Source organism: Salmo salar, chromosome 09 (assembly GCF_965601325.2).
Source record: "Salmo salar chromosome 09, fSalSal1, whole genome shotgun sequence".
NCBI lineage: Eukaryota > Metazoa > Chordata > Actinopteri > Salmoniformes > Salmonidae > Salmo > Salmo salar.
Genome location: NC_138299.1, coordinates 133,740,607 through 133,759,792, shown reverse-complemented (window position 1 = coordinate 133,759,792; position 19,186 = coordinate 133,740,607). Strand labels below are relative to the sequence as shown.

Sequence of the window (19,186 nt, the reverse complement as noted above, 5' to 3'; positions counted from 1 at the left end):
GGGGTATTGCATGTAGGCCAGTCACACACCATCTCAATTTAATAAAACACATTTTTTACCCCCTTTTTTTGATCTTGTCTCATCGCTGCAACTCCCCAACGGGCTCGGGAAGCGAAGGTTGAGTCATGCGTCTTCCAAAACATGACCCGCCAAATCGCGCTTCTTAACACCGGCCTGCTTAACCTGGAAGCACCAATGTGTCGGAGAAAACACCGTTCAACTGATGACCAAGGTCAGCCTGCAGGCACCCGACCCACCACAATTAGTTGCTAGAACGCCCGGCCTAACCCGGACGACGCTGGACCAATTGTGCGCTGCACTATGGTACTCCCGATCACGGCCGGTTGTGATACAGCCCAGGATCAAATCCAGGTCTGTAGCGACGACTCTAGCACTGCGATGCAGTGCCTTAGGAGGCCCCAATTTAATCAATTTTAATGCAGGCAGTAACACAAGAAAATTTGGAAAAAGTCAAGAGGTGTGTATACTTTCTGTATGTATGTATATGTAAACTCAGCAAAAAAAGAAAAGTCCTCTCACTGTCAACTGCGTTTATTTTCAGCAAACTTAACATGTGTAAATATTTGTATGAACATAACAAGATTCAACAACTGAAACAAACTGAACAAGTTCCACAGACATGTGACTAACAGAAAATCAATAATGTGTCCCTGAACTGTGAGATGTTACCCCACTCTTCCACCAAGGCACCTGCAAGTTCCGGACATTTCTGGGGGGAATGGCCCTAACCCTCAGATCCAACAGGTCCCAGACGTGCTCAATGGGATGGAGATCCGGGCTCTTCGCTGGCCATGGCAGAACACTAACATTCCTGTCTTGCAGGAAATCACGCACAGAACGAGCAGTATGGCTGGTGGCATTGTCATGCTGGAGGGTCATGTCAGGATGAGCCTGCAGGAAGGGTACCACATGAGGGAGGAGGATGTCTTCCCTGTAACGCACAGCGTTGAGATTGCCTGCAATGACAACAAGCTCAGTCCGATGATGCACCGCCCCAGACCATGACGGACCCTCCACCTCCAAATCGATCCCGCTCCAGAGTACAGGCCTTGGTGTAACGCTCATTCCTTCGACGATAAACGCAAATCCGACCATCACCCCTGGTGAGACAAAACTGCGACTCGTCAGTGAAGAGCACTTTTTGCCAGTCCTGTCTGGTCCAGCGACGGTGGGTTTGTGCCCATAGGCGACGTTGTTGCCGGTGATGTCTGGTGAGGACCTGCCTTACAACAGGCCTACAAGCCCTCAGTCCAGCCTCTCTCTGCCTATTGCGGACAGTCTGAGCACTGATGGAGGGATTGTGCGTTCCTGGTGTAACTCGGGCAGTTGTTGTTGCCATCCTGTACCTGTCCCACAGGTGTGATGTTCGGATGTACCGATCCTGTGCAGGTGTTGTTACACGTGGTCTGCCACAGCGAGGACGATCAGCTGTCCATCCTGTCTCCCTGTAGCGCTGTCTAGGCGTCTCACAGTACGGACATTGCAATTTATTGCACTGGCCACATCTGCAGTCCTCATGCCTCCTTGCAGCATGCCTAAGGCACGTTCACGCAGATGAGCAGAGACCCTGGGCATCTTTCTTTTGGTGTTTTTTCAGTCAGTAGAAATGCCTCTTTAGTGTCCTACGTTTTCAGAACTGTGACCTTAATTGCCTACCGTCTGTAAGCTGTTAGTGTCTTAATGACCGTTCCACAGGTGCATGTTCAGTAATTGTTTATGGTTCATTGAACAAACATGGGAAACAGTGTATAAACCCTTTACAATGAAGATCTATGAAGTTATTTGGATTTTTACGAATTATCTTTGAAAGTCAGGGTCCTGAAAAGGGGACGTTTCTTTTTTTGCTGAGTATTATGTATCTTGATTTTGGAGCTGGTGTTCGTCATTGAGATAATCCAGGGTAACGCATTCAAAAATACAAAACGCAATAGACAAACTTTAGTCAAACCTAACTTTTATTCAAATAACGTGTACAGCTCTATGCTCTACAGTAAGCTAGCACAGTAGTGCGGTAGAGACGGGGGTTGGGGGGTGCTCAGCAAGGGACCATATGACACAACACACCTCAGGGTCTTGACAGGAAGCGCCTTCAGAGTGTCTCACTGCATACCTTATGTTGTATGCCAGAGGGAACGTATAAAGTGGTGCCTTTTTATTGCTTGAAAAGACCAAAAATATCAAACAAGATTAAAACCAAATACTTATTAAAATGCCCATGTAGCGGACATGAGTCGGGCTCATGGTCTCGCGATGAGGCAATGGTGACACCCACTAGTATGAAATAATGTTGCGGATTTACCTCAGTGATCTCTGACTTTGTCAGGATTGACCTCTGGGCGTCAATGGCAACAACAACAAAAAATAGCTCATCAAAATGGAAGACATTCTCTGCAGGAGAAATCTATTAAAATGTCTCCCTCGTCCTAATTTTCTTCATGCTAGTGAGTAAATGTATCGAGAAACATTTTAGGAAATGTGGAATTGGAAACCAGATAGAAGATAGAAGTGATATAATAGGGGTGATCTCAAAAGTCTTTGCTTGATTCCTTGTCTGTTCTCCTTGACAACTCCTCAAAGCATCAGAAGGAAGAAAGGACAGCAGGAGGGGAAGATATGAGTTTTCTATGAAGAATCAACAAAATACTTTTATGATTCATCCTCCCCTGGTATCCAGAAAGAGGATAACATTGACAGAAGTCAACACTAAGGCTTGCCTAATAAATCAGACTGATACGAATTCTTGGTATACAGTCTGAAACAAAGTTTCCTTACAAGCCAGAATGTTCAATAAAATTAAATTTCAACTTACTCTACCTGTTGTGAGGTTGGTCCTTCAGAATATCCACAGGAAAGTATTATTTACCCAACGTTTTAGAGCGCCGGTACTGCCGTTGCAATTTCTATCACCTGGCACATGCGCAAAACCATGAAAACACCTGCAAGACTTCGGTTAGTATGCATTCATCTCGTGCATGTACTTCCGTCTTGTGCATATTCCTTTGGACACGAGCAAACAAATATTGATTGCCACACACTGACCTGCGTTTTGAAGTTGGTTTACTCATTTTGATCAACTGAATGACCAACCCCACGCACAATTGGCTGAGTAAGTTCAAATATAATTGTATTCAACATTCGTGGTACACAAGGGACGTTTTTTTTTTTTCTATGTAATTGTGCATGGCTGTGCTGTAACGTCACGCAGCATAGCCACAGCAGACTACTCTAAGGCATAACACCAGACAACTGTGTTGGGCCCCTTTGGCTCATCATTGTCATCATAAGACATCTTTCACCACAATCTGATTCAACAGGATATTAAAGCTGTTTAGCGTTTTGATTAAGAATAAAGGGATAGTGTTTTTATTTGTTATTTATCTGTGATATAATATCATATCAGTGTGTCACTCCTACACATTTCAATGTCCAAAATGTGTAAGATTTGAAGTGTCAGTTTTCTCTGTTCTTATTGCTTTGTTGTAGAGTAGAATGTGTCCCTGCGAAAGTAAGGGTATTTTTTGGACATGGCTGGGTCTAGCCACAGACCACATCTGTACCTACACCACTAGAAGCACAGGTATATCACAAGTACATCATCCAAGGATGTTTGCTTTAAACGAAAGCTTAACAGTCTAACTTCTAGTTCCCTAAGAATCACATGTGCTGTATAAAAACATTTTCATTGAGGATTGCCATGTTACTGTCATTTTGATATTGAATAGGGAACGTGTTCTCGGAAGCTGAGGAAATAGTGCACAGTCATGATAAATTGCTTGCTTGCAGGATAAGGGTTAAATTACATTATGAAGGCGTTGACCATGAATCTGGGCACCATGGCAGAACCTCCTTGCATGTTTTTACACAGAAGGAAAGTTGTGCCTATGGGACATGGGACATTTTTTAGGGGGCTTGACAGCAATTGTTGCCAGCAACAGTTAGAGTTGGTTACTTTTCAGTAAGGAGGCAGGCTCTTCTTACATTGTTGTTTTTTACTATGTTAAATGTCTGCACTAAATTCAACCCATCTTCACTTATTCAAAGGCATTCCATGACAATGCCTCCTCCAAATGCCTTATAGACAGATAAATACGGAAAATAACATAATAGTTTTATAACATTATGTGATATAATAAACATAATATATTAAACAATCAGTTAAATAAGTCATAAAAAATATTAAGTTAAACAATTGTAATAAGACATATCCTTCTAATACCTTTTACAGTATTCCATTTTACTACATGTATTTAATAATCAATAGGTGACACTTCCTGTGTGGTTCAGTTGGTATAGAATGGTGCTGCTAAGGTTGTGGGTTTGATTCCCACGGGGGACCAGTATGAAAACCTATGCACTTACTAATGTATGTGTCTGCTAAATGACAACCTTTTTAAAAAATGACCTCCCTGTTATATTTAGTTATTATCAGACTATATATGTATATATATGTGTACATTCATATAAGGGTTATGATATATTACCTACCGAGATAAACGGTTTAAAATGTAAGAATCTGACATTCAATGTAAAATCCACCAATTTCATCAACTAAAAGCTCATAAAAAGTTAAATAGATTAGGCTAAATCTTCAGATCCATTGACACCCCACATCTTAATCTGTTTGGGTGCTATTCTGTCTCTACACCACTAGGGTCCGCCAAGTGCAACTCAATGTCATTGGCTGTTTCCATAGTATCAAATAATGACTTTCAACAGCTGCTGTCTACACAGCTTGGAATCTACCGTGTATATAACCAATATGACCCTTTTATTTAAGAAACTGAGCATTTTCTCTTCTCAGCTCTCTGAGACTAGAGACTATCTGCCAGAAGGCCCTAACAACCCTTTTTGCTTGACTAGTAATAGTGAAATCAAATCAGCCAAAAAAACACAAAGAAGAAATTCAAATAAAATCAAACACTCTTCTCTGTGTACGGTATTACACACACCTCACAAAACCTGAGAGAAACATCTGGTCCCAATGCATTATCACCCAAAAGTGTCCTGTTTATGCAAAGCATCTGCTAGATTACAACCTATTCACCCAGGAACTCCAGTTTAACTCATCCAATAGCTTCATCAATGTTTGAAGATATCCCCCTAGTGGTTTTGGGGCTGTGGTTGGCCCTGTCTGTGGGTATCATTGGACGGGGCCACAGTGACTCCCGACCCCTCCTGTCTCAGCCTCCAGTAATTATGCTGCAATAGTTTGTGTCGGGGGGCTAGGGTCAGTCTGTTATATCTGGAGTATTTCTCCTGTCTTATCCGGTGTCCTGTGTGAATTCAAGTATGCGTCCTCAATTTTCTCTCTCTCTTTTTTCTCTCTCTTCTCTCTTCTTTCTCTCTTTTCTTTATCTCTTTTCTTTATTTCTCTCTCTCTTTCTCTCTTCTCTCAGAGAACCTGAGCCCTAGGACCATGCCTCAGGACTACCTGGCCTGATTACTCCTTGCTGTCCCCAGTCCACCTGGTCGTGTTGCTGCTCCAGTTTCAACAGTTCTGCCTGCAACTATGGAACCCTGACCTGTTCACCGGACGTGCTACCCTGCTGTTTTCGACTCTCTACCGCACCCGCTGTCTCTAACTCTGAATGATCGGCTATTACTCCTGAGGTGCTGACCTGTTGCACCCTCTACAACCACTGTGATCATTATTATTTGACCCTGCTGGTCATCTATGAACGTTTGAACATCTTGGCCATGTTCTGTTATAATCTCCACCCGGCACAGCCATAAGAGGCCTGGCCACCCCTCAGAGCCTGGTTCCTCTCTAGGTTTCTTCCTAGGTTTTCTGCCTTTCTAGGGAGTTTTTCATAGCCACCGTGCTTCTACATCTGCATTGCTTGCTGTTTGGGGTTTTAGGCTGGATTTCTGTACAGCACTTTGTGACATCGGCTGATGTAAAAACGGCTTTTTGAATACATTTGATTGATTGATTGTAATCCCGAGATCTAATATGTTTTTTGTTAAGTTCAGAGGCACATTTTATTTGAAACCCACTAAGATTTTTGTGTCAGGCCAGTGAACTAATGTTACTTTCAATTATTGTATAACATATATAGTGTGCTGTAGGCGTACCTATTGTATGACCAATGGAATAAAGGTAGATTCAGTGGGATAGGAATGCATGACTACCCCTCTTGGACCTGTGGGACCTTTGCCAGTGAAGGCCAACAATGAAGATCAGAAGATCAATCGTGTTCACGGCAAGGACATACACAGATGCAGATGCTCAAACACTACCCAACTGTGACTCAGCGCAACAGAGGTCAGACACATTTTTTCTACAAGGGCGACCCAGTGCTGATTTATGGTTGGCCCTAAAACGACACAGTAGGGTAAGGTAAATGCACAGTAGGTGCTGTGGTCTAAGGCTACAGGCCATAGGTTAAACTAACCTCCACAAAGGACGCCACACTCGGATAAGGCCCCATAATAACGTTATATAGAGCGACGCCAGTGTAAATGCATTCAACTACATGATTCCACACATTGACGTGAAGTGATTAGTAACAACAACCCCATTGGGTGTTCATACAACTGGAAGTTTGAGTTAATTCAGGTCATGTCAAAATGTATAACTATAAAAAGTGTTCATTATAGCAATACATCTAAATACCAGTCATTAGAGTTAATAGGATTATAATCAACAATGCTATATTCATTTCAGAATCAATTCGATCAAGGTGTAGGACAATAGGCAATTTACAGTATTAATAAAATCAGATGGTCATAGGGATGATGATGACAATTATTATGATGATAGTAATGATGATGCTAGTGATGATGATGTATTTCTAGGGATGGTCACAGTGGGGCTAGTTATTCAGCCTTGGTCTGACCAGCCAGCAGGTGGCGCTGTGGCCGTGGCTGCCATTCTAGGAGGAGCTCCATCCTGGGGCTCCATTGGCCCCTCTCCACCCCCCTCCTCCTCCCCTCTTTCCCCCACCAGAGGAGGCTGTCTGTGGGCCAGGGAGTGGGAATGCCTGGACCTGTGGTGCCTGCGGTGAGGGTGGAGGAACAGCGCTGGGTCAGGCATGGCGGTGGGCTCTGCGGGGCCCATCACCTTCTCCTGGGGGACACACTCCCTGGCCCTCTCTGCCCGGAGCTGGTGCCCTGATGTGGCCCTGCTGCCCCTGCGTTTAGGCTTTACCACAGGGGAGGCTATGGCGGAGCTGGCGTTGGAGGCATTGGAGAAACCGGAGGGCGACTGAGGAGAAAACGGAGAAAAGGTGGCGGTGTCCCACTCGGCTACTTGGCTGTACTGGAGCCCAGGGGGTTTCCCATGATGATCCCTATTCTCCCGGTTCTCCCTGATGGCCTGCTGCTTCTGCTGCAGTCTCTGGTGGTGCAGTTTCTGACGGGCGGCGTGCAGCTGGAAGGAGAGGTAGGCTGCCGCCTCGGTCTGCCTCTGCAGCTCTGTGTTGAGCACCGTGGAGCGGTGGCTGCGGCTCTTCAGCTCGTCCAGGAAGCGGCGCTCCTTGTCCTTGAGGTTGGCCCGCAGCACACCTACCAGCGCCCCCTTGTGAGTCAGCTCTTTACGCAGCTCTCCCAGGGTGCACTGCTGCTCGGCCAGGCGATCTTCGACCTCCAGACAGCGGGCCTCCAGCTGCTCTTCCTCTTCCGCCAGGTCTGAGGACAGACACACAAACACATAAACAGATAAGCACACACAAGTCAAATCATCAGAGATTCACTGACAGATGACTAACATACAGACAGAAAAACAAGCCCCAAATGCAGCTGCCAGGATTTACATTAAGGGCTGTGTGTACTTGGCATCAATTACCCATGCTGACATATTGCCCACACATAGCACTCCTAACCCCATCCCCCAACGCCCTGTTCATCTGGACATAGGACCAGAGAACAGAGCATAGAGCACATACAGAGAAATAACACACAGCCTGGATATGATCCAGTCAGTCAAATGGATATGAAATTAAGTAATGTGACCAGCGCTTGCTGCTTTCAATCACCAATTTACCCTCAACGCACATTTGTGGATAATCTGGCAGATAGGAAATGGTATGTGGGTTTAGGGATTGCCTGGACAAAGGCAGAAGACTGAGCACATATGTGCAAAGGATTACAGAGCCATTGAGGAAATCCCTGCCAGTAGCCACCACCCAATCCCTACCAACCACGGCATGGCCACTGGCAGGGTGTGCCATCTGCTGCCACTTACCCACTATAGAGAGAGATTGAAGATAGCAGACTGGCAGACTGCTCACGTGCAGTGGTGGTGTGATGGGAGGGGAAGGAAGGTGATTGTTTTGGTGGGTTGGTGGCTGATATTTCATTCAATCATGTAACGTACTGATAGCCCCCTCAACCCAATAATAACTTGTTTCCCAGTGGACAAAATTGGCTGCACTGATATCATCATTGGGGCGGCGGGGTAGCCTAGTGGTTAGAGCGTTGGGCTAGTAACCGAAAGGAAGCAATTTTGAATCCCCGAGCTGATCTGTCGTTCTGCCCCTGAACAAGGCAGTTAACCCACTGTTCCTAGGCTGTCATTGAAAATAAGAATTTGTTCTTAACTGACTTGCCTGGTTAAATAAAGGTAAAATGACACTAGGAATTGGCAGTGATAACATCATTGCATCCAGTTTTAACCGCCAGTTTAAAATCATTGTACAACATTTGCTGTGCTTTTTGGTCAAACCTACGGTTCTCCATCACATTGAAATCCCTCTAGTAGGAAAAAAGCCTTAGTCAGACCTAACCGTAGCTGTACTGTAGCTGTGGCTTTGGGCTCAGACAGCTGTGCAAAGGGAGAGGAATTACACCACAGCCTCTGGTACGCTGGTTGACCCAAGAATTAGGTCAAAGAAGACGGATGGGATGGAAGAATCCCCCAAAAAGAAGAGCAAAAGGAGCTGTGATTAGTTGAAACTTTGATATGAAATCATTGTAAAATGGTCAGTAGAGATATTCGTTAGGCCTATATTAGGATTGCTGCATTACGTTTAGAATAGAGGAACCTGATATCCATATAAGTAGCCCTTCCTCTATCTGCTTTCTCACCCTCCTCTCTTTCTCTTGTTCTTCTCTCCTCTCATCCCTCTTAATCCCTCTCTCTGTACCAGTCTCTCTCATTCCATACCTCTTTCTCCATCCCTCTATCTTAATTCTTCTTCCGATCCCAATCACTATTTTACAGATTTTTCTTTCTCCATCTCTGTTTCTCCCCTCCCTCCCTTCATGTCTCTTTCCCTCCCCCTCTCTCTGGGTAACCCCAGCTCTCTCTCTCCTGGGTGTAGTTCTCCCTGGTCTCTGTCTAACTGTCGCCCACTAGACCAGGGTAGTGAGGTCATGCTCCAAATATAGAAAATGCTATGTAATCTAATCTCCATTTCTCCATCCTTTTCCCCTCCCCCCTTTCTATCTCTCTCTCGCGCTCCCTCTCTCTCTCACTCCCTCTTTAGCACTTTATCTAACTCTCTCTCTTTCTCTCCCCTCCCTCTCTCTCGCTCTCTCTCTCTCACTCCCTCTTTACCACTTTCTCTATTTCTCTCTTTCTCTTACAGTCCCTCTAACAGTTTCTTGTGCCCCCCTAACTGTACCATCCTCCCTTCCTCCCTTGTCCCTCCACCTCTCTGTCTCAGCAAACAGACTGTAATTGGATCCCTCCACCAGGGCACAGAGGAACATGAGAGGGGAGTAAAAATGGATGGATCAATTTGCGAGGATGGAGGAGTGGGGGCTTTGGCGGAGTGATAGAGCAAGGGATGGACTGCTCTGGAAAAAGAGGGGGGTCCTGATGAGTTCTAATGGGCTGCAGATGGGCATGACCCCCTCATCTCCTCCTTTCTTTCTCTTTCTCTCCACCACCCTTCCCTCCCATCCCCTCTGTCTCTGTAATTATCTAAACTAAGATATTAGCATAATATCCATCTTGTATCTAGACATTCTAATTCAACAAACAACCTATTAAGGGAATATTAAGTTGCATACACAGCCTTTTGCCTGATGGTTCATATTCATGAACTTGAACTCTGCTGCCAATCTACCCAATTCCCACCATCCTATATTTTTTCCAGGTAATAGCAGATCAAGCCATAAAAAGTGCATCCCCTATATGATGATGTGTTATGGAATATGGTCTTTTTGGGTGAGGGGGAGAGGGAGAGGGGAGAAGGGAGAGATTGTTTGGGGAGGTCGATCACAGGGATGTCCCTTGGGGGATGGGTAAAGTGAGGGATACTGCCATGAGGGTGAGATGGGGAGTTGGGGTGATGAGCCAAAGAGGACAAACAGTCAGTGTCAAAAAGCGAAACTTGCAGAGAGAGGGGGGAGAGAGAGAAAGAAAGAGAGACACAGAACTTACCCAGTTCACTCTTGCCTGGAGGCTTCACATTCAGCTCAGATGTCAACTCTGAGAAAACAGAGACAAGAAATGAGACATCAGTGAGACAGAGACATGAATGAGTAATGTGTGAGACAGAAATGAGTAATGTGAGTAAGTCTAGGATACAAATAGGAATTAAAAAATATAAAAGAAAGGAATGCGGGCATGTGTCTCATTGAAAGACTAAATGCTAAAACTGATCGAAACTAGGGATTCATATTTTCCCACAAATCGACAAAGTTTCAATACCAGGAATAATTCATATTTAACCTGAGAGTCTCAGGGAAATACAGCAAAAATCGGAAGTGCCAATCATAGCCGCGGGAAGTACGGGTGCTGAGGGTGCTGCAGCATCCCCTGATAAATCACCCCAAAAATTCAAAAGATAAATCACCCCAAAAATACAAAACTGTTGTTCACTAGGTCTTTATTACTCCTGTATGAGTGGAGCAAAATACTCTTCAACAGAATATTTCCTCAGCACTCATATGGGCAGTAAGTAGGCTAGGCTATGAGTCAGCGCAGAGAAGCAGGGGAAATGTTATTGCGGTATTTTGACATGCATAGGCAAGAGACGTGCTTTGATAATGCAACCTATGGATTACAGAATAAAGTTAGGGATTTTCATGCAAGACAGGAGTCAGGATTTTAGGTTTCACTAGGATTGGGACTGGATAGGAAAATAGCCTAGGCTCTAGAACAGGAGAAGATAGAATTGTCCTCATGCCTCCCCGAATTGTTAACAGACTTCATGTCTGTGACAGAGATGCCTATGTAGTGAATTGTGTATAAGCCTATCAAATTTGTGACTGTCTGAAGATTCACAATGACAGCTAAAAGAGGCACACGTTATTTTGTGGTCTATAGGCTTACAGTAGGGGTTTCCTGTAGGGTTTAACTGCATTCGGGTCGCGTGTGCAGTCCGGCAGTGTCAATTATGCGTGCACTGAATTTATGGCGACTTTGTGTGAAGTCAATGCGCTAGACTAAATGCTTCATGTGACAACTTGTTTGGATAATCTGCTGTTTTATTTTTTGCTGATCTGACACTGCGCATGTGTAGGGCCTGCATTAGTGCTAACATTGGGGGGAAATTGTGTAATTTCTCGTGTCTTTCATTGAATTGTTTCAGGAAATGTGAATAGTGTTCTCAGGACAGTCCCGGGATCCCTGTTACCCATGTTCATCTCTACTTGTAATTGTAGTGCTATTGAAGTGTTGCATTCCAATATATTTCTTTGCGTCTAGTCTGTCAAGTAACTTGATTGCAGACAGTTCAAACAGACATGATAAGGGCCTTGTGTAGACTGGACATACAGTAATCACATTGAGTTAAACTGATTCTGTTTATCTGGGTGGACTCTAAGCACCTCTCCAGTCAGACAGACGCCATGCTTGGGTTGCCCTCAAGGACAAAGACTAAAATATACTGTGCAGTATTTATTTTCTTTCCTTGCCCATGCCCTCTCACTCACATGAATAGACACTTTACCTCCCAAAATAAGCACAGTAAATCCTTTAACCTATCACCCTCCTTTGCCTGCTCAGGAAATCCCATCAACCTCCAGATAGACAGACAGATAGACAGACAGACAGACAGACAGACAGACAGACAGACAGACAGACAGACAGACAGACAGACAGACAGACAGACAGACAGACAGACAGACAGACAGACAGACAGACAGACAGAAAGAAAGAAGAGAAAGAAAGAAAGAAAGAAAGAAAGAAAGAAAGAAAGAAAGAAAGAAAGAAAGAAAGAAAGAAAGAAAGGATGAAAGAGAAAGAGGAGGATGATAATAGATGAACCACAGCAGAGAGGATGAATCCAGAGGAGGAATCAGACCCCCTGACTGCCAGGAACAGGAAGATATTGACCTGTGGTTCCCTTTCATGGAAACCCTGGCTGTAGTGGGGGGAGGATTCACTGAGGTAAACCTGCTCTGTTAAAGTTAATAGTCACAAGAAACTATTGCGCTGAGAGACTAGTACAGAAGGCTACACTGAGTTTGTATCTAAGATTTGATGGCTATAGCATCTTTGCTGTGTATAGGCCTAGTCTGTCAGTCAAACCATAACACCATGTGGTGATGCCCTTTAACTCAACAGTAGGAGAGCCGAGTGCAGAGAAGAGATGCATCGATAGGGATGCTTCATGGCCTTCTTGGCTACATCTTGTTCTGCAGTGAGGGCTCCCTCTGCTTGGCTTGCAGTAACACTGCTGTTGTAAAGAGGGTCACAGTCTACTCCACTAGTCTAATTTCATCTGACCATCACTTCTCTCTCTCTCTCTTCGCTGCTGACGTGTCAAGTGGACAGAGCTTAGCCCCCTTCATATTGGTTATGACATCTGTCTATAGATTATGTATGATGTGTGTGCTTGTGTGTGTGTGTGTGAGAGAGAGAGAGAGAGAGAGAGAGCGAGAGAGAGAGAGAGAGAGAGAGAGAGAGAGAGAGAGTGTATTAATTCTATAATGGATTCTGTCCTGCATCGCTTGCCACAAAGCCTGATTAAATACATACCACACCATACATTAGTCACTGACAGGAAATTATGTAATTTTGTGTGTGTGTGTGTGTGTGTGTGTGTGTGTGTGTGTGTGGTGTGTGTGTGTGTGTGTGTGTGTGTGTGTGTGTGTGTGTGTGTGTGTGATGTATAGACTCACCGGTGCATCGTTTCTGCAAGGACAGGATCTCCAGGTGTAGGCCATGCAGTAGGGTGAGATGTTCCTGTCTGAGAAACACTGTACTCCTCTCAACACTCTTCATCTGCATGTCCAAGGTGGAGCCTGTAGGTTCCATGATGACACACCTGTCCTGCACCCTGCACAGAGAGCGGGGTCAGAGGGTGTTAAGTAAGCAATAAGGCACTAGGAGGTGTGGTATATGGCCAATATACCACAGCTAAGGTCTGTTCTTACGCACGTTGCGAGCCCTGAATGCTGATTGGCTGACATCCGTGGTATATCAGACTGTATACCACGGGTATGACAAACCATTTATTTTTACTGTTCTAATTACGTTGGTAACCTGTTTATAATAGCAGTAAGGCACCTCGGGGGTTTGTGGTATATGGCCAATATACCATGACTAAGGGCTGTATCCAGGCACTCTGCGTTGCGCATAAGAACAGCACTTAGCCGTGGTATATTGGCCATATATATATACCACTTAGAGCCTTATTATACCTGCATGTGTATAAGTGTCACTTTTCTGCTACTAATGATGAACAATAATAAAAGGATTACAAGTGTGTGTGTGTGTGTGTGTGTGTGTGTGTGTGTGTGTGTGTGTGTGTGTGTGTGTGTGTGTGTGTGTGTGTGTGTGTGTGTGTGTGTGTGTGTGTGTGTGTGTGTGTGTGTGTGTGTGTATGTGTGTGTGTGTGTGTAATGATGCATTTGCAGTATCTTTCCCCCTTCTTTTTTGAACTTGACTGTAGGTTAATTATTTAATGTTACTTTACAATGCAGTTTAGAATACCACCTGGCATACATTTTCATGAAGCATTACAAGAGAAACACCGAAGTCTTCATATATTCTAAGATAAATAAAAACCCACATTGATTGATGATGGTGATGTCAGGCAAGATAACGTGTGTATGAGTTCACCATTGAGGTCATGCAGTAAAAGGTTCATTGATCACCCAATAGAGAGATGGGAGAAACCAACGCAATATGCTTGGTAGGTTACAGTATGTTGACAATCCTAATACCAGTATAATTCCATTTTACAGTAGATTACATGCCTACAATACACTCAATAGATGTGGAAATGTTATGAAAATGATCCATGCTTACCGTGCTATTTTAGATAATTTTGAACGGAGTCCCACAGAATTACTATTTGAAATTCATAAGATCTATAAACAAGTCCTTCGATCCATACATGATTGTTTTCCAGGAATGTTCCAAAACCATTTATGCTATTCGTCCAATAATTGAGCTCAATTCAACATTATCTGCGGGCGACAACGTTGTATCAAGAACGAAAGACGACGAATCTATCAATGATAGCCTGTATGCAGAAAAAAATGCAGATCAGCGACGCATCGCACAACGGTCCTGGGAGGCTACAACAGGATAAATATCCATTCCTTACTGCCGCACCATCTCGCTACGTCAGTCAAAGTTATTGCAAAAAAATACTCATAACAAGGTCACCATAAGCAAGTAGATTGTAGCCTACATCTGTGTAACGTATTGAAACGGAGCGCGATACATTTCGACAGGCGCAGCATCCCTCTCCTCCCTCGTCCGTTGGGTTGCGCTGGTTGAGCTGGTACTGTAGGCTACTGTCGTATGAGGAAAACAAGACATCGTGACCGGAACACGCGAGATGATCGTACGACTAGAGTGCAGCTTATTGTAAGAAGTGGCCGTACCCAATATCGACGTTTTGCCAGGATCGATATAGCAGTAGTCCGAAGGCAGAAACAGGACAGGAGAGCCTTTATTATGCATATTAAAATGACTGTACTTTTGGTCAGACAAATGTTGGGGTGGCACCAAAGCCTGTTTATTCCAGCCAGGCCTCTTATGATATCAAATGGGCTACTTTGAGAAAATGCACGGCAAATAACTGACTCAATTTCAGGACAATGGATAGGGTCATTGCTCTTGACACGTGTCCCCTGAGACAACCTGACATAGGCTAATGCCAGTCATTTCAGACCTACCTGATGGGGGTGGCAATGTCTTGCTAGGCTTGAAGGATAGGCCTAGCTGTTAAGACTATAGGGAAATGATCTACGATTCTAAATTGTTTCACAACATTTGGCATAATAATGAGGCTTAATTGGCCATGAATTAAGTCTGCCAATCATTGAGAGTCAACCTGGTCTCAGAGCATTTAGTATTATTCTTTACGTTAATCCGAGACCCTACATTTAGTATGACATGTTACATTTGGTATGGTATGTATTAATTTGTGAATGTCCATCACCCATTTCGTATGATGTGTTACAAATTACAATTCGTATTATATGTTACGAATTTGCAAAACATACAATATGTTAGGAATTTGCTAAATGTATGATATCTTTACGAATTCTAGCTAGGTGGCTAAGGTTAGCTAGCTGGCAAACGTTAGCTATGCTAGGGTTAAGGTTAGGGTTAAGTTTAGGGTTAGCTAAAAGGGTTAAGGTTAGGGTTAGGGGAGGGTTAGCTAAGATGCTAAGTAGTTGCAAAGTAGCTAAAAAGTAATAAGTAGTTAAAAAGTTGCTAAAGTTGTCCGAGATGAGATTCAAACCTTTGGGTTGCTTGATGTTCGTGTTAAATGCCCATCCCGACCAACCACCATACTTTTGTTTTTGCCTTAAGTAACCATCTGTCTTATGTAACCATATCTAACATATCATACTAATTTGGGTGTCCCGGATTTACCTTTACTATGTTACGTCTAGTCTATGAGACCAGGCTGTGATATTGAGTTACTGGTGCCTCAAAGATGTTGGCAAACAACTGCACCCTGTAACGTCTGCTTCCAACTCACACCCTCAAACATGTAGATCCCCTGAACGCAGCTCACTTTCCAGCCTGCTTTCCAGCTCACATTCTCAAACACATAGATCCCCTGAACGCAGCTCACTCTCCAGATCCCAATCACCTGAATTCTGATCACCTGTTCACACACCTGTATGTCATTATCCCATACTATTTAGTTCAGTTCTTTGCACCCCATCACTGTGAGGTGTTGTTTGTTTTGTGACACACAGCTTTCTGAGCGCTGGGTTTCCCATGAATGATAGTTTGTGCATGCCTAGCTAACGACGCCTGTACTTTAGCCTATCGGATTTCCTGTTATCTACCTATTGCCTGATCTCCCTGACTACGTTACTAGCCTTTTCCCTGCCTGTACTGTTGCCCTTTTGGACCCCCTGTGTATGACCTTCTGCCTGCCCCTGGACCCAGCTACCTGCCTCCTCCTGTGGTCCTTTACAATAAACACCTACTGCGCCCTGTGCTTGAAACCAGCTCTCTGTCTCCACTTGTGTTCATTACTCACCCACTGATGGAATGAATACACAAAATAATTTCCAATGTTAGGTTTTTTATTTTCACATTAAAATACTAAATATCTGTTACTGTAAAGAAATATACATTGGAATCTTATTAATTACAGAACCCCAATTCATTTAAAAAAACAGAATAAAAAAATCTAAATGATCATCCTATACACAGTTTAGACATGATTGTATGACACATGATCTACTCAGGGGGAAAGGCAGATAGGCTTAAACATACACAGGTAACTGCGAAAATAAGGGAAACACTTAAGTAAATGAAAGGGAAAGGTCAGTTGTACAACTGAATGCATTCAACTGAAATGTGTCTTCCGCATCTAACCCAACCCCACTGAATCAGAGAGGGATCAAATGTACACTGCTCAAAAAAATAAAGTGAACACTTAAACAACACATCCTAGATCTGAATGAAAGAAATAATCTTATTAAGTACTTTTTTCTTTACATAGTTGAATGTGATGACAACAAAAATCACACAAAAATAATCAATGGAAATCCAATTTATCAACCCATGGAAGTCTGGATTTGGAGTCACACTCAAAATTAAAGTGGAAAACCACACTACAGGCTGATCCAACTTTAATGTAATGTCCTTAAAACAAGTCAAAATGAGGCTCAGTAGTGTGTGTGGCCTCCACGTGCCTGTATGACCTCCCTACAACGCCTGGGCATGCTCCTGATGAGGTGACGGATGGTCTCCTGAGGGATCTCCTCCCAGACCTGGACTAAAGCATCCGCCAACTCCTGGACAGTCTGTGGTGCAACGTGGCGTTGGTGGATGGAGCGAGACATGATGTCCCAGATGTGCTCAATTGGATTCAGGTCTGGGTATGAGCGAGCCAGTCCATAGCATCAATGCCTTCCTCTTGCAGGAACTGCTGACACACTCCAGCCACATGAGGTCTAGCATTGTCTTGCATTAGGAGGAACCCAGGGCCAACCGCACCAGCATATGGTCTCACAAGGGGTCTGAGGATCTCATCTCGGTACCTAATGGCAGTCAGGCTACCTCTGGCGAGCACATGGAGGGCTGTGCGGCCCCCCAAAGAAATGCCACCCCACACCATGACTGACCCACGCCAAACCGGTCATGCTGGAGGATGTTGCAGGCAGCAGAACGTTCTCCACGGCGTCTCCAGACTCTGTCACGTCTGTCACGTGCTCAGTGTGAACCTGCTTTCATCTGTGAAGAGCACAGGGCGCCAGTGGCGAATTTGCCAATCTTGGTGTTCTCTGGCAAATGCCAAACGTCCTGCACGGTGTTGGGCTATAAGCACAACCCCCACTTGTGGACGTCGGGCCCTCATACCACCCTCATGGAGTCTGTTTCAAGATTATTGGGACATCTGTGGACTGTGGTGCTGGGTAGAAGTTGCCCCTAACGACTGGCCCAAGGTCAGATATTTTACCATCCTCATAATGGTTAAGGCTAGGGTTTGGTGTTGGGTAATCAAGGCCTGTATTCATAAAGCGTTTCAAAGTAGGAGCGCTGATCGGCAATCAGGTCCCCCCAGTCTATTCATTATTATGTAAAGGCAAAACTGATCCTAGATCAGCACTCCTACTCTGAGTTGCTTTGTACAGGCCTCCCAGGAGGTTGGTGGCACTTTAATTGTGGAGGACGGCTTGTGGTAACGGCTGGAGTGGAATAGGTGGAATGGTATCAAATACATCAAACACACGATCTCCGTGTGTTTGGTGCCATTCCATTTGCTCTGTTCCAGCCATTGTTATGAGCCATCCTCTCCTGTGCGGGGTCACCCCTGTGCGGGGTCACTTGGGGTCACTTAGAAATGTCCTTGTCTTTGAAAGAAAATACATTTTTTTGTCCATTAAATTAATCAGAATTACAGTGTAGACATTTTTAATGTTGTAAATTACTATTGTAGCTGGAAACGGCAGATTTTTTATGGAATATCTACATAGGCGTACAGAGGCACATTATCAGCAACCATCACTCCTGTGTTCCAATGGCACGTTGTGTTAGCCAATCCAAGTTTTTCATTTAAAAGGCTAATTGATCATTAGAAAACCCTTTTGCAATTATGTTAGCACAGCTGAAAACTGTTGTTCTGATTAAAGAAGCAATAAAACTGTCCTTCTTTCGACTAGTTGAGTAACTGGAGCATCAGCATTTGTAGGTTCGATTACAGGCTCAAAATGGCTAGAAACAAATAACTTTCTTCCGAAACTCGTCAATCTATTCTTGTTCTGAGAAATGAAGGCTATTCCATGTGAGAAATTGCCAAGAAACTGAAGATCTGGTACAACGCTGTGTACTGCTCTCTTCACAGAACAGCACAAACTGGCTCTAACCAGAATAGAAAGAGGAGTGGGGGGCCCCGGTGCACAACTGAGGAAGAGGACAAGTACATTAGAGTGTCTACTTTGAGAAACAGACGCCTCACAAGTCCTCAACTGGCAGCTTCATTAAATAGTACAAGCAAAACACCAGTCTCAACGTCAACAGTGAAGAGGTGACTCTGGGATGCTGGCCTTCCAGGCAGAGTTGCAAAGAAAAAGCCATATCTCAGACTGGCCAATAAAAAGAAAATATTAAGATGGGCAAAAGAACAGAGACACTGGACAGAGGAACTCTGCCTAGAAGGCCAGCATCCCGGAGTCGCCTCTTCACTGTTGACGTTGAGACTGGTGTTTTGCGGGTACTATTTAATGAAGCTGCCAGACCAGAGGTGGCAGAACGGAGTGCTTGGGTTGGGGTGTAGGGTTTGAGCGTAGCCTGAAGGTGGGGAGGGGCAGTTTCTCTTGCTGCTCCGTAGGCAAGTACCAT

At 44.3% G+C, this 19,186-nt stretch overlaps 1 protein-coding gene across 1 annotated transcript; it reads right to left on the bottom strand.

The window, feature by feature from the left end:
* Positions 1-1,958: 1,958 nt before the first annotated feature.
* Positions 1,959-14,698, bottom strand: LOC106612838 (uncharacterized). The gene is made up of 4 exons (XM_014214411.3): positions 14,171-14,698; positions 13,039-13,196; positions 10,352-10,399; positions 1,959-7,650 (listed from the first exon to the last, which is right to left on the bottom strand). Exons 2-4 carry the CDS (start codon positions 13,172-13,174, stop codon positions 6,845-6,847), a joined length of 990 nt encoding a protein of 329 aa, XP_014069886.1. The 5' UTR covers positions 13,175-13,196; positions 14,171-14,698; the 3' UTR covers positions 1,959-6,844.
* Positions 14,699-19,186: the final 4,488 nt, after the last annotated feature.

Bases quoted from the DNA above. Each gene is read 5' to 3' on its own strand.
- LOC106612838 (XM_014214411.3), bottom strand. From the start codon at position 13,174: ATGGAACCTACAGGCTCCACCTTGGACATGCAGATGAAGAGTGTTGAG. The intron at 10,400-13,038 runs GTGAGTCTATAC...CTGTTTTCTCAG, and splicing joins CTTGCAGAAACGATGCACCG to AGTTGACATCTGAGCTGAAT. The intron at 7,651-10,351 runs GTAAGTTCTGTG...GTCTGTCCTCAG, and splicing joins TCCAGGCAAGAGTGAACTGG to ACCTGGCGGAAGAGGAAGAG.